We start from the raw sequence: 15,292 nt of genomic DNA, 5'->3' as shown, positions 1-15,292 counted from the left end.
ATCCATTTTCAGATCAGGTAAATTATTTTTATAATTCTATGTAACTCTGTGAGCCAGAAGCATGTTGCGGTTTTTGCTGAAACACTGCAAAAACTATCTAAAAATAAGTTTAAATTTCTGAAAATAAATGTACTCCTAATTTAAGTTGGTAAATAAGATGCTGTGCCAATGGAACATTTTTACTCTTAGAATAAGACAATTAGATATTATACACTTAAAATAATAATATTCAATTGTTTTTCAATAAATTTAAATGTAAATTCCTTAATGAAAAATGTTTTCTTATCCATTGGAAGTGCAGATAATCAACTGTAGGCTCCCAGTAAACTGGTGGAGAGGTAACTGTCAGGTTAAAATGTTTCAAATTAAGTGGTAAGAACAAAAGTATTCATAGGCCTTTTACCTTTTTCCTCATTCTATCAAGTTTCAAGCACAACTTTGATTTTTTCTATAAGCACAACTTTGATATATTTTTCTGAAATTCATTTTTTTTTAACAAACAGAAAGTACAGATATTCTATATTCTTTAAAAAAATTCAGGGATAAAAACAAGGAGAAGTTTAAAGTATGACTAGATTTCAAACAATATTCTGAGCTTAAATAATCTGATGTAAACTGACCTGATGAGATTACATTATTCAGAGAGGGAGCCAATAGAGTCCTGGCGACTTTGAAGGAGCTGCAGAGATTAATGGCTCAGGTGGAAGAATCTACTGAGAGGGCAACTATAAGCCATGCATCCAACAAGTCCCCACAAAAAGAACCCATTGTGGTTTATGGAAATCTATCAATTTAAAGTTTTCTCCATAGGAAACAGTAAAATGTGCTCTGTTCCAAGGGAACCATATGTGCTATGTGTGTTTGACATTTAATACTGCAAATCAAGAGGGAGTGGTTCTTTTCACCAGGACTAGAAATAGCACATCACGGTTAATAGGAAGATGGATGGAGCTGGAAGGATTTTTGGATATACAGTCTTTTTTTTTCATAAATTTGTTCATTGAGGAAACAGATTAGTGGTATACATTAAGAAAATACATCATTTTCCTCATTGCATTTTCTTGTTTTTCCTCCGAAGAAAAGATAGACCTACAATGGACAAAAGTCAAGTCTAACCAAATCTAAAAGCCATTACATATAACACACATGTATTGAAAAACAACAAAAATCAAAATAAGCACACAAAAACACACCCTTACAAACAGCGGGAAAGGTAGGGATGGGTGTTATATTCAGAAGGCAAGGACTGAAGAGATTTTCAAATTTTTCCTGGTTTCCTTTCATTGCAAAATGCATTTTCTCCATTTCAAGAAATGATAGAACATGCTGGAACCACTGAAATATATTAAAGGTGATTCAGAAGATTTCCAAAAAAGCCACATTTTTCGTCTGGCAATAAAAGCCAATATTTTGGTGTGAAAATTGTCCATTAAAACAGACTTTACTGGTATACAAAAAAATAGCTAAATAAGGATTCATTTCAATTTTAGTTTTGAGGGCTTTAGAGGAAATGTAAATTTGTAAATGGAAATTGGAAATTATGAAGTGTCTGACATGAAAAGAATATGTGGCTCAGGTCGCATGGGCTTGTAAGACATCTTTCACATTCATCTACTATTTCTGCAAAAATATTTAAAAGGTGTGGCTTAGAGTAACAAACTCTGTACCCTAATTTAAATTGAATAAGTAGCAACCTAGCCGACGGTGTACTAAACCAAATAGCTGATACTGCCTTTTAACACTGCTGATCCGAAATAGTTATTCCTAGTTCACGTTCTAAAGATGTTTTAACTTTCCATGTTGTGTATGTATCCAAGTCCATAACATCTTTATATGTAATTGATAAAATTGACTTCTTATAGATTTAAGTGGCAACAATTCTTCCCATGGTTTGGTGTTAGGGAGAGATGGATAAGAAAAAAATGGGATATTTAACGAAACAAGTGAGTAGCTGGAAGATGGTTGTCAGAGGACCAATCAGAAAAGATTTGAAAAGTGGCATCTTTAAATAGATCCTTAAAGTTTTTAACACCCCTGTTTTTCCACAATACATAGGTAGCATCAGCAAGACCAGGAGGAAATTACATTTGTTTTGGTATCAATAACAATGCCTATCGTAAAAAATAGTTAAAGTGGTTTCTGTACTGTGACCATATTTTAATAGTGGATAGAAGGATGGGGTTTGAAGTGAAACGAGCGAAGGTGATCGGAAGTGAAGAAGACACAAGAGCCCCTGACGACGTACATGATTGAAATCCCAGTTTACACCATAACAGTTTGTCTGACTGGAGCTTTTATGTCAATGTCTGAATATGAGCTGACTAATAGTAGTATAAAAAATTAGGTAGAGCAAATTTGCCACTCAATGTGAGCCTCTGCAAACGCGGTTCCTTCACCCTAGGGTTCTTTACCTCCCATAGAAATGAAGTTAGTGCATCAAGGGTTTTAAAAAAGTTGCTCAAAGGCACTTAAAAATATTGGGGAGGAAAATGGAAAGGAAAGAAAAAGAAAAATAAAGGCAAGACATTCATTTCAATTGTATTAATTCGACCTATGAGTGATGGGGCAAAGAGTAATTTAAGCTGAGATTTTAATGGGTAAACATTTGCTACATATAAGGAGCTGGATATGAATTCTTTCCAGTCATGTAATTTTTAAAAAAACCAATCAAATGTATTAAAGTTTAAGATTATAGAATGACAAAATCTCAAAGAATCTAAAGATTATTCTTAAGGCTGTAAACATATATTATGATTTGTTGATGCATTTTGTTCTCTTTTTAAATTATTTGATAAAATTCTAGAATAAAGTAAAGTAGGCTGACAGGAAAGGGGTACAAGAGGGGGAGAGACATACAGCTAAGGACCACAGGTCGGATTTGAACCTGCGTCGGCCCCATCGAGGACTATGGCCTACTTATGTTGGCCATGCGCACTAACCACTGCACCACCTACACACCCCCACTAAGTCAATTTCTTTTGCTCATATCATCTGATACCATAATTGTTGTCATATCATTTCTAAAATGCATAAAGGGATTATGATATTTGGAATTTGTTTCTGTGGTGCACGGTGATACAGTTTGTAGCTATGTTGCTTTGCAACAAGAAGGTTCCGAGTTCAGTTCTGCATGTTTGCATGTCCTCCTTGTGCAGCTTTTTCCTACAGTCCAAAAACATGACTCTTAGGTTCATTAGCATCTCGAAATTGTCCTTAGCTGTACTCTGTGTGTACTGTGTGTGTTGCCATGCTCATGACTGGTGACCTGGTGACAGGTCACCAGTCGCATGAGGGCATATCCTGCCTCTCACTGCTGGAGACAGGCACTGGCCTTACCATGACCCTGATGGAATAACCGGGAGAGAGTGGATGATTCGAATTTGTCTGCACATAACATGACAAAATTAAATATTTAAAATGCAAAAATTATACATAAAGTTAAGAGTATTCTATGAGCATATTTGTTCTGACTAGAAGAACAGGATGTTGGAGGGGACTAAATACTGAAGATTTGTTGCTCATTACTAAAGATACTTAGGAAAGAAAAAAAATACTTTTTTAAATAATTTTAGGAATTTGCTGCATTTATATTAAAATGTACACAAAATATTCTGCTAATGTTAAAACAAATTTTGTGGTTTATATTTATAATCATGTGATAACACCTCATTCTCCTATTAAATCTTCCTGGGACTTATCTGATGTAGAATAAGGGTTTCTTAACAGCTTTACACAACTGAACAATTTCAAAAGCACCTCACTGTAGTGCAAAAAACCTTTTATTAAAATTAAGAATTTCCATTAAGAAATGTATTTCACTGAAAGGGCAGCTGTTGTCTTCTTTTATAATACTGTTCAGATGCCAGATCTCCTGTCAGAAAAGCAAAAAAAAAAAGGCTTAACAATGTTTTTTTTTTATTTTTTTTTTAAATCTAAGATGATATGAATAATTCTGGATTAACACAATTTCCTTGTTTATTTAGTGAGGCGTTAAAATATACAGAATTGTTTTTTGAAATTTCCTGTACCTGATTAAGAGAAGGCTGTCAGAGCTACAAACCCATTATTTTCTTCGCTTCATTCATCACTGTCTGCTTTTTAAAAATGCTTTAGAAACTGAATTTTAATGAAGATGAAACCCTTAATTGCTTCTAAGCATTCAGGAGAAACCTTTTCCGTCATGCAAATAAACAAACCACATAGCAGTCTGATTATAAATTTAAATTCACCTGCTTCCATGTTCGAGCTCTCAGCTTGTGCTCAGGACTCAACAGTTTGCGTCACAATGATATTTAGCCTCTACGTGTCAGTGTGTGGGTGACAGATGGATGCATCAAGTGACCAGCATGAAGACCCTCTCCAGTGAACCTCTTCATATGTTAAATGGGCTGCTCTGTTTCCGTTCGCTGTGGAGTCTCTCAATAAAACAGAAAGAGATTAATTGATGTTTGCAGAATCCAAATTACAATTTCACTCAGAAGTTTACATACATCCAGAATGCTTTATTTTAATTTTTAAACCATTGTTTTTCAAGCCTGGAATAATTATACAACATACATTTTCGATCATTCTACATAAAGATTTTGATGCGCTAGTTTAAATTTAATATCTTCTCTCATCTGAACAAGGCAAAAATTATACACAGCCTTAACTAAGCACACACACTTCCAACCAGTCAGAATACTAAACTTTGTCAACAAAGACAGATTTATTTAGCCAATAAATACAGTTCTAAGTCGTGTTTTGTGGTCATTGTATTGTTGGAACAAGGTTTATTACTCATACTTACTTCTGCAGAGATTGAAATGGTTAAAATGACAAAAAAAGGCTAACTTTAAGGCATGGTACAGGAAGTGTCAGGCTGAGGGTATTTTTGCTGACAATGGTACTGGTGCATAACACAGTATTGAAATCTGATTTAAATTTGGACTCAACTGATGCTCTGAATGCACTATCATGCAAAGACACATCAGAATTGGTTTAGCAAGAAATCAAGTTGAATAAAAGCTGGTAAATATTATAAAGGTCTGACCACAGACATATGTATGACCCAGTTATACATTAAACTTACACTTTAAAAACAGCCTATAGAAATTTCTTGACATAAATGAAAGTCAGAGATCTCCCGTTTGTGTGTTACATGAAATGTTTCTTTATAACGTGATAAAAGCGTCGTTTTAGCTTATCTGGGTGTTTGGATGTAGAGGGAGCTGACCCTGAAGCACTGAGGGCAGCGTGCAGCTCTCTGCAGTGTGAATCAGGCACGTCTTTGGACAGGTTCTTCTTGGCTCCTGACAGGTGGAAGCAGTTGCCTTTGATAATCTCTGTGTTACATCCTGATGCAAAGCTTGGATCCTTGTTGTCACTGTTTGGACGGTGCAGCCCAGCCTGGCAGAGCAGTGCCTCCTCATTCGCCATCTGTGGGCTCTGGCTTAAAGTGACAAAGCCATAGGGTGTAGTTATTTTGGTGAGGTGTGGCAGGGAGAGGGCAGCCTTGCTCATCGGATCCAGGCAGTGGAGGCTGTTTTTGCTGAAGTGAGGAAGCTGCATGTCCTGCTGAAGGAGGGATCTTCTCTTGGCTAAAGGGTCTGAAAGACACCGTTCAGCTTTGCGGCCTGACAGCAGAACACTTGAGTATGAAGAGGACAGAGATGGAGAGATGTTAGATCCACTCAAGTCCTCCTCTGACTCTGCCTCATTGTCCTCTGTCTCTTTATCCAGTGATTGTAAACTGGTCTGTATAGACAGACTCGGTATAGTAAACTGCGGGATGCTATCAGGAGTCAGAACTTTAGCAAAGATGTTTTCACGACTTGCTTGTGAGTCTGTAGAGCATCCAAAGGATTTTGTGCTGCTAGCGGCCCACAGCAGGCCCCGAATCCCTGCGCTACTGTGCCTCCTGGTTGTTGAGAAATCATCTGGAGACTTGTTTCCGCCACAGATAGCGCCAAAGCTGAAAGTCCTTGTCACCAGTTGTTTATCCATTATTTAAGAGTTTTCCACTGCTGCTAGACACAGGTTCAGCTGTAGTTTGGCAAGAGGAGGGACAGAAGGTGGCTTTTATACCCATCTAGTTCGATCTGTTTTTTTTTTTGTTTTTTTTAAATCATATGCATAAAACATTACAGAAACAAGACAGTAAACACAACCGGAAATGGTAACCAATTAAGGGGGGCAGCTCTTTAAGGACTCCCTCAAAGCTCTTCAGATGCAAAGTAGCAGCAGAAGCATTAGCATCTGCCAGCCTCTTGTCTGAAGCAGCACACCTGAACTCTGGTCTAGTATTAAACCAAAGGAAAAATCACTCATGATTGAAAGATTATTAGACTTAGTTTTCATGACCAGTGAGTTGATGACCTAAATAGAGGTTAAAAATACATTTTAATTGAGTTTTTGTAAAAACCACATATCTCTTGCCTGACCTGTACCATACAGACATAATGCATTGCTTGTTATAATACTGTTTCCACACGTAGAGAATATGTCAGCCTATCTTACTAAAATAAAATGTTGGGTTTTAAAGGGAATTTAGAGCTGGTCACTTCATGTAAAAAAAAAAATCACATGACAGTAGTTAGAAGATCCTTGAAACAAATTCCCTCCCATATTCTATACATCTACTTCATTTCCTCTTTTTTATATGGTTACTTCCCTAATAATGGCACAGTTTCTAAGAGCAGAACAAGATGTAACACAAGATAGCCTTGCAGGTATTGAGAAGAGAAACAAACAGTTGTAATATTTGATTATCAGGTCAGCAGAGCAATCATTTAAAAAATTTGATTTCGACTGTGTGCAGTTAGCAAAAATATCACCTGATTAATGATATTTGATTCTCTACCCTATAGCTTTGTGTTGCACTCATTGCATCAGTTATTACTCATGTCATTGTTGCAAATGCAGTGATGGACCAACATAAACCTTTGTAAACTGGAGCACAGTTGGGGCCTAATTGTTAACTTAAAGAAAAATTAGACAACTTTCAATGCAACTGTATGGGATTTTTTTTGTTCGTTTCTCCTTACTTTGTGAATATACAGTTTTTTTTTATTTTATTTACAGAATAATAATGAATAAACAGTCTCATAAAGACCAGGGCTTCAAGATTTATGGAAAACTCCATTCAATAGTACTTCATTAATCCCAAAGGGAAATCCGGTTTCAGTACAACTTCAGCTTTATGAATGATGGAGGCAGGAGTAGTGTAGGACCTTCAACGTGGCAGACATGTTTCCCCTCCTTTCCCCAGATTGGTGCCTCAAGTCAATCCTTTCTCTGCAGTCTACAGAGATTTCCTTTGAATCCATGCTTGGTGTTTGCACTCTTATGGGACCTCATGTAAACAGGTGTGATTGTTTCCTAATCACGGAGAATTAACTGTATTTACCGAAGGTGGACTCAATGTAGGCTGTAAAAAAATCTAGAGGGTGATCAGTGGAAAAAGTATGTACCTCAGCTTAATTTAGGTCTTCTTTTTTCTGTTTTCTGCTTTCCGCTCGTACTTCCAGTCATCGTCTCTCCTGTCATGTTTTTCAATCCTACAAATGCTCCTTTTCTTCTCCATCTCACCCTTTCTTCCATTCTTTCTTCAGTTTGTCATTGATCAGTCTCCTTGTCTTATTTACTAACATAGTTTGTTTAAATAATGTCAATCCTTTTAATTACATAGCACCAGGCGTGGAAAGCAACCAGTTACATTAACGGCTTAACAGAAAGAAATGTAAATATTATTCTTACCTGCTGTTTGTTCATAATCCATTTGCCTTAAACACAATGGATTAGGCTTTTACTGTTGAGTGTTATTAAAAGCTATTTGATATGGGGGATGGTGTATATTGGACAAAAGATAGCATGAAGATCAGAATCACCTGATTTGAAGGAGGAGGAGGAAAAGCAGAGGGAAGCTTCATGGGGAAAGATCCAGAGGGTTTAATATGAGAAAAGAGGATGTTCAGATAGGAGAAATGATCAGCTTCAGAGAGCTGTACATATGTGAGCTGCATATAATAACTCCAAAATATGTATACCTAATGGTTACTCTGAGAAAATACATGGTGTGAATTAGTAGGATATAAAGAAACCAGATGCCTCTTTAATTTCTGATTAAAAGTCTAAGACAAATATCTCCTATCTTACTTTGTGAAATGGAAAGAAAGTATTTTTTATTTTAATAAGATGTAACTAATTTTTACTTTATGTAAAATTTGGCATAGGTAACTTCTACGTTTATTATTGAAATTTTGCACTGGTATCTTTAATATTATTGAACTATATTTTTTGTTGAGTTGATTGTTTTTGCAGTCTTTCCACCTCTGCAAATCACCAAGTGCTCCACAGGACTGCTCTGATGGTGTGACCAGCCAGCCACCTGGGGGGTTAGCTTGGGGTGAGGGTTTTAGGGGTCTATTATTGTAACCCCCTCTGCAATGTGAGGTCCAGGCTGTTAAAATGGTCAGATTAGTATTCTTCTTTGAAACTTTAAATTGTGCGTTACTGCCACCAGCTGGTATGATTTAAGATACCAAGTATGCACTATGCCATCAAAGTGTTTTGATTAATTCGGTTTTCTCAGGAAAATCTAACACAATTTTGTATTTTTGCTCCCGAAAACTTCTTTGCAATTGTTTACAATATTAGACTTGTCAAATGCTCTCCTTGTGAATTTTCTTTCTTGCAAGTTTGACAGTTCAACATATGTTCTGAAGATTGCTCTTCTCCACAGTATTCACTATACTGTGCTTTTGTATTATAAACAACTCATTTATGTCTAAATCTTGATTTTGTATTTAATATTTCCTCTTTTCTGGTCCTTCTTCCACTTCTACTGTCTTTTCATCTTCCTTCTTCCTTTTTCCATTCCATTGTTTCTGCCATTCTTAGGTGGGAGTGGCTGTGCCCATCCTATTGAGATTTATTTTTAACTAAGATATCCAAGGGTTGATGTTTATTAAAGTAACACATGGTCTTGAATAAATTAAATGCTTAATTATACATCTGTTTCCTAATTGTTTTTTTTTTATTGAGCCATATTCTCCATGTTATTTTCAACCACCATTGACTACTCTTTGACTTTTCCTTTGGTTATAATAAAAAACTTGTCACGTTTTTCTGTCTTTTTTTTTATAGGCGTTTATGTTCTTCTCTATATAGCATGTTATTAATTAAAAATGCATCCAATCATTAACTAATCATTGTGTGCATTAATACTGTTGATATGCAGTTTTACTTTAAATGAGATAACTGCAAAATTGAAGACTTAATATCCCTTATAATCACAAAATAGATAAGATAAAGAATAGCATTCTTTCCAAGTAACTCTAATAAATTCTAGGGGGAAAGTTGAGGATTCTAACCTATAATCGCTAAATTTACCACTAATCTCTAATTATTCACTAGATTGCTGATTGCCCGTTGGTAGTATGGGGTTAAATTAAGCCACCGGCCGCCATATTGGTACTTGCTAGTTAGACCGGCTGCAATGTAAACAATATGTGCGCCACAGCATCAAACAACGAGAATTTTCTCATTGTCATTTTTAAAATAAAGATAAAATCATCACTCTGTCACACACTTGCTGTTTCATAGCATAAGTAGATTACTGTAGCTTATGATAAAGAAAATAGGCACATCACATTGCATAGCCATTATGTAGTCAATGAAGTCTCTAAATCATGTAATATAACAATACAAATCCATCACAATAAAGTGTTAATGGAGCATAATACAGATGTGCCAAAAGTGCAAAATGAATGATGTACATGTAATATACATGTATTTTCAAAATTGTTATAATAATTACATATTACATATAATTTTAAGATTTTACAAAAACACTGAATTACAACTACATTTTTTTTTATTTCTGTTAATGCTATAGTATGTTTCTATTTGCAAATAGTGCATGCATGATATATATATATATATATATATATATATATATATATATATATATATATATATTTATATATAATCTATATATATATATATATCAACAGTGAGTTTATTACTTTCATTTTTTTTTTTGTTGAGTTAGCGTTAGCTTGCATGACCGGCTCCGTCATGCTGGTTTTCCTTCAGTATGAGCGCCGCAAGCGTCACGTCACGTGGCTAAGAAAGCGTTACGGGATTGGCTGGGTGTTGGACGCCACTATCCATTGCTAATGTCTGTGACCTGAAGTAACCCTTCCGTTTTTACACTGAATCTCAGGAGGCTGAAAATATTGAGTTTGAATTTTGAAAGGTTGAATTTTTTTATATGCAGATTTTTTTAACACAGAAAAATTAAACAAAAAAATAAGTATTGAAAATGTAATCACTTTGAAATAGTAATGTGAATTTTTAGCTTGAAGAGAAAATAACAAATTAAATTTGAACTGTATAGAAATAATGACAATTAATTTTTTTTAGTTCATAAATGTGTTCTGAATATATTTTAACACTGAAACAGTAAGTACAAACATACAACATTTAAATTTCAGTGCCATTTTTAATTCAAATCCCAGCGACACAAATTTACTTCCATAATCTACACTGTTCCAACAGGAAAAGTAACCAGCAAAATACACATTTTTTCTAGATATAAACAAACTACAGTACTCTTTCCCACAGCCTTTGCTAACAAATAGACGAATATATTCAAACATCCATCCTTTCTATATAAAAGGTATAGTGGATAAAATTCTTTCAGGTTTGAGTTTTGGGCGAACATCTTTTCCATTGTCACTAGTTACCTACTTTTATCAGTAATCTTTCTGCATAAAATTGATATTGACAATAACTAATATCTACATAAATTGATTATTTAATAAGATTTTATGAAAATAGTTACTTATCTATGATTTCACTGAAGACTCCCAGAAGACTTGTAGAGACATATTTTTCTCTTTACCCCATAAAACACAAAATCTATTTCTGCTTGAATTCTGTACTTATCTTTAATGTTTGTATATTGATGTGCATAATGGGCTCTATGCACAGCTCCACTACTTCCTGAATTTAAGGCAGCTCCTTTGTTTCCTGTCTTTCATTACTGGACGAACTGATTAATCCAGGTGTGTCTGGCCAGTTACTTAGGTCATACACACCTGGATTAATCAGTGCATCCAATCATGAAAGACAGGAAACAAAGGAGCTGCATTAAATTCAGGAAGTAGTGGAGCTGTGCATAGAGCCTATTAACCATATTGTTTTGTTGTCAAGTAATTGTTAATATATATAAAAATTTAAATGTTCTGAATATTCCACTTGAGAGTATTACTGTTGCCACCATCTGTATTAGAGGGAAACAATGGTAGGGGTGGCCAATGTTCAGCTAAGGTCACCCTCGGCCCCCCATCTAGCTCCGCCCCTGAGACTAATGTTACGCAACATACTATACTATAGGATACATCGGCGTATGGATTTTCCTGATTAATACATCCACTGACAGTGAAATTACCTGTGAAATGTCTTCCCACAGCCGGTAAACCGCTTGTTTTTGCAGCCAAATGCTACACATGTAAGCAGTGGTGGATCTAGACCACATGTACCAGGGGGGCCAGGAGGGAACCAGGCAAGGGATTCAAATATATTAAGAGAGCTGCAAGAAGTGACATTTCTATTCAATTAGGTTTCATAAAAGTTGTATTTCTTATAAGGTCAATTTACATTCATAATTTAGAAATTTTACAAATGTTTCACTTAATTTAGGTTAAAACTACCTTTTTCTATAAAATCTGAATTAGAACTCAAGAAAAACTGATAAATTCAGCTGTAAATTTTTTTTTTTATGTTTTGAAAAAAAAAAAAAACATTTAGCAGATTAAAACTGGGATCCTATCTCAATACCACTGAAGCTACCATCTTTTTGTTTTAAAATAATTAGTAAAACATAATTTGTAAAGAAAAAAAAAATGAAATAGATCCAAAGGACCTACCAGTAACCATGTCTGTTCCAGCGCATATCATCATTAGAATTTCTTCAGTACAGGGGCCATTACAGGGGCGAGGACATAATTTACAGGGGCATTGGCCCCAGTTGGCCCCTGTCTAGAACCGCCCATGCATGTAGGCATTTTTACTGCGCATCTTCGTGGGAGTGGGGAGTACCAGCATGGCGGTCGATGGGTTCACTTTTTTCGGGCAATCAGCCATCCAGTGCATAAACAGAGATCAGTTAACTTTACCCATTAAGCCATCATGGCGGGTCTCTGGACTCTGCTAATTAGCTGGGCCTGTTGATTGGTTGGTGCTAATTACACCAGGTGCGTCAGTGTCTGCTCATTGGCCACATCGTTGTAATGGTGGAGTACATTTTGAGTCCCAAACAAGGCGGTGATTAACGCCTCCTCCTCGCTGCAGACCCACCAAGTCCAGGGCTGACCCAGCAGTACCATGACCCGTGAAACCCCCAGAGAAGCTGTGGAGCAGCCTGTGGACAACGAGGTGAATAGAAAACTTCACATTAACCGGTATATGCTCTGGGTTTGTCTGCGCTGAACTTTTCACCGTCTCCACCTGTAGGGCAGAGTAGTGAGGAGAGACGGCGTCCTCCGCTCCTTTGTTCGCGGCCTCTTCTGGCCTTTCAGTCTCGCGGTAGGTTTGTCCAGCAACCAGCACGGATTAAATTACGAGGCTGTTGTCTAACTTGTCTCCCTGTTGTAGTTGAGGTCCTTCCGAGGATTTTGGTGGATGCTTAGTAGATCTCCGCCTCAAGACGCACCCACCTCCATCTCCGTGGTTTCCAGCCCCGTGCGCCAAAACCTCACCGGCCGGAAGCGCCTCTACAGGGTCACCCGGCTGCTGCTGCGCATCCTGCCCTCCTGGGCGCAGGCCGCCCTGGGCTACCCGGTGTCTAGCAGCGTTGGGTGCTCTCTGTCCCCAGGTTACAATCATTTAATTTTTTTCGCTCTTAACTTTTGTTATATTTTAAGTAGGGATATAGATATAGTTTCTACATGTTTCATGAACAGAGATCAGTGTTTCACCCACTAAACCACATGGAAAGGGCAGCAAGAGAAAACAAGATGAGCTTGATGATGACGAGGAGGAGGATCATCCATCTTGGGTGGAGGTGCTTTCTAAGGAACTTCCAGATGATGAAGGCCAAGAGGAAGATCCTGACTATGAGGTCTGTAGTGCATACAATCAAACTCTTAAATTGAAATGTCAGCCAATCTGCTACTGTATTTAGGCCAGTGGTTTGCATCTACCAGACTGTTGGGTCGACTTGCTTGGTTTTTAATAAGTAATCAGTCTGTTCAGTTCTGCTGAAAACGGATTGTTGGCCCTTTGCTGAAAGTCTGTCTCTAATCCTGGGTCCAATGCTTAGGGACAACATTTAAATGTGCTTTATTTTTTTTGATGGGACCAAATCTTTGCATTGCAGCTGAATAATGTGACTGCATTATAAACATAACCATTTATTAATTGATATGTTGGCTTGGGTAGAGGAGGTCACAAATTTGGATGTATATTTATCCATTCAGCTGTTCATAATCAATCCTGAAAATTCTGTAGAAGTTTAAAAACAATCCACTGGACTTGGTTTCCAAGGTTTGAAGACTCTCTTCCTGTCTAGGAAGCTTTCTCAATTCAAATGTCTGGATAAGCAGTGAGTTTGAGACTTTATATAGACTTCAAACCTTGGAAACAAAAGTCCACTGGATTTATTTTCTAAACTTTTACAGAATAAATATGACCTGGATGAATGAGAATCTTGATTAGTAATCCTGAAAAAGTTAACAAACCTCTCTCTTCAGGTCAGCACCGAGGAGGAAGACAGTGAGGAATATGCCTCAAAGGCCGACACAGAGAGTGATCTTGAAATTACAGAAGGTCGCGTCGTTATTCGTGACGTGAACACGGTGAGATGACCTGCAGCTCTGTGAAGTTATGGCTTTATTCAAATGGTTGCATTCATTTGGCTGCTTTGTTTACAGGATGTTGCTGTCCCGATGCCAGCTGAAGAGTCTACAGCTGCTGTTTAAACTTTCTCTATTGCTGTAATTTTTGTATGTTTATATATTTGGTAATTCAATAAAACTTTAATGTGCTGTTTTGTCACCAGATGGCAGTATTGGCTTGCATTCTTTAAAGGGGGTTTGCAACTAATGTAGAACTCAGACTTCATTTTAGGCTCCATTAACCAGATGGTCCAGTTACCTTAAATTCAGTTTCTGCCAAGCAAACTGAGCACGGATGGCATCGGATGGCTGTATGATGCGGTGGCTTTTTTTTTTTTTTTTCTCTGGGAACATCTCTGCAGGTAAAATGTGGTCCTTATGCCATCTCTTACAGACAGACAAACCTGCAAGCTGTAAATTCATGCTGTTGGCTGCATTTATGGAGTTTGGGTATGAAAAAGACCTTAAGTGGCTGCGCCCGAATAAATCCATAACTTGTGCAAACGATCCCAGACTTTAGCTCACTGATGTTTCACTTTTCTGAAGTGATGTTAGATTATTGAAATGCAAATGAGGCTGGAGACTACTCTATGAAAACGCCCCTCAACTTGGACATTTGTAAACACAATTTCCAGTGGTTGAGCTTAGGATAATCTTTGGTTTCACTTGAATAGGCTCTATTCACTAGAAATTTGATTTGGGCAGGTGTATTTTCCCCAGCTATGTGACTGTCAGTTTTAGAACTGGTCATTTGGAGACATCCACACTCTCCTGTTCACCCTGGGTCAATTTTCCAGATGGTAACCTTTTGTTCTGAATGGAATGGTACAGTACTCTGAAAATGTCTTATCTGACCAAATCGCACAAACCCAATGCAAGTAATGAGCTCAAATTTTAGATGGGAGAAGTCAGGATAAGCCTCTGCTTTAACAAAAGATATAACTTACCAGAGTGATGTTTTACAGCTAGCTTCCTTATCTGTTCAGTGTCAGATTGAACAGGGTTTTGTCATTATGGATGCTACTACCGGTAAATCATATGTGAACAAGGCCTACATAATTACCAGGGAGCTGTTCTGTATGTGCAGAAACACTAGGTGGTGCTAGAGCACCTGCCATTTTCCTCCTGAACCAAAAAAGTACCCTAATAAGAGTAGCTTTAGTGTGTGGCATTTCTGGATTCCTAAATTTCTATCAATGCCACCAACTTTAATTCTTTTGATCAACCTTCTCCCCCCACGTGCCTCTAAGCAGACCTGAAATCAAAAGCACGCTCGATGGCCCAAAGCTTTCTCCTCTCCTTCACCCTGCAAAGTGTATTTGGTGATTGCAGCATAATGCTGAGAAAGGGGTACAAGCAGGCAGCACTCTGCTCTCCTGGATCAAACCAGCAGCAGCTTTGGTAGAGGA

The 15,292-nt window shown here is 37.1% G+C and overlaps 1 protein-coding gene across 2 annotated transcripts in view; it reads left to right on the top strand.

Moving 5' to 3' along the window:
• Positions 1-14,045, top strand: part of LOC107089715 — a 21,572-nt gene extending 7,527 nt beyond the window's left edge. The window contains exons 2-7 of one of the 2 annotated variants that reach the window (XM_015382648.1): positions 12,340-12,423; positions 12,502-12,573; positions 12,643-12,862; positions 12,951-13,108; positions 13,740-13,844; positions 13,920-14,045. In XM_015382648.1, coding sequence (XP_015238134.1) covers positions 12,373-12,423; positions 12,502-12,573; positions 12,643-12,862; positions 12,951-13,108; positions 13,740-13,844; positions 13,920-13,967 — 654 coding nt within the window. In that variant the 5' untranslated portion in view covers positions 12,340-12,372 and the 3' untranslated portion in view covers positions 13,968-14,045. Of the gene's footprint in view, positions 1-11,931; positions 12,424-12,501; positions 12,574-12,642; positions 12,863-12,950; positions 13,109-13,739; positions 13,845-13,919 lie in introns of those variants that run through there. The other variant, XM_015382647.1, reaches the window with a different exon arrangement.
• The last annotated feature ends 1,247 nt before the right edge of the window (positions 14,046-15,292 follow it).

Source organism: Cyprinodon variegatus, unplaced genomic scaffold (genome assembly GCF_000732505.1).
Source record: "Cyprinodon variegatus isolate N-32 unplaced genomic scaffold, C_variegatus-1.0 Scaffold261, whole genome shotgun sequence".
Lineage (NCBI taxonomy): Eukaryota > Metazoa > Chordata > Actinopteri > Cyprinodontiformes > Cyprinodontidae > Cyprinodon > Cyprinodon variegatus.
This window is presented reverse-complemented; position numbering and strand designations above follow the sequence as displayed.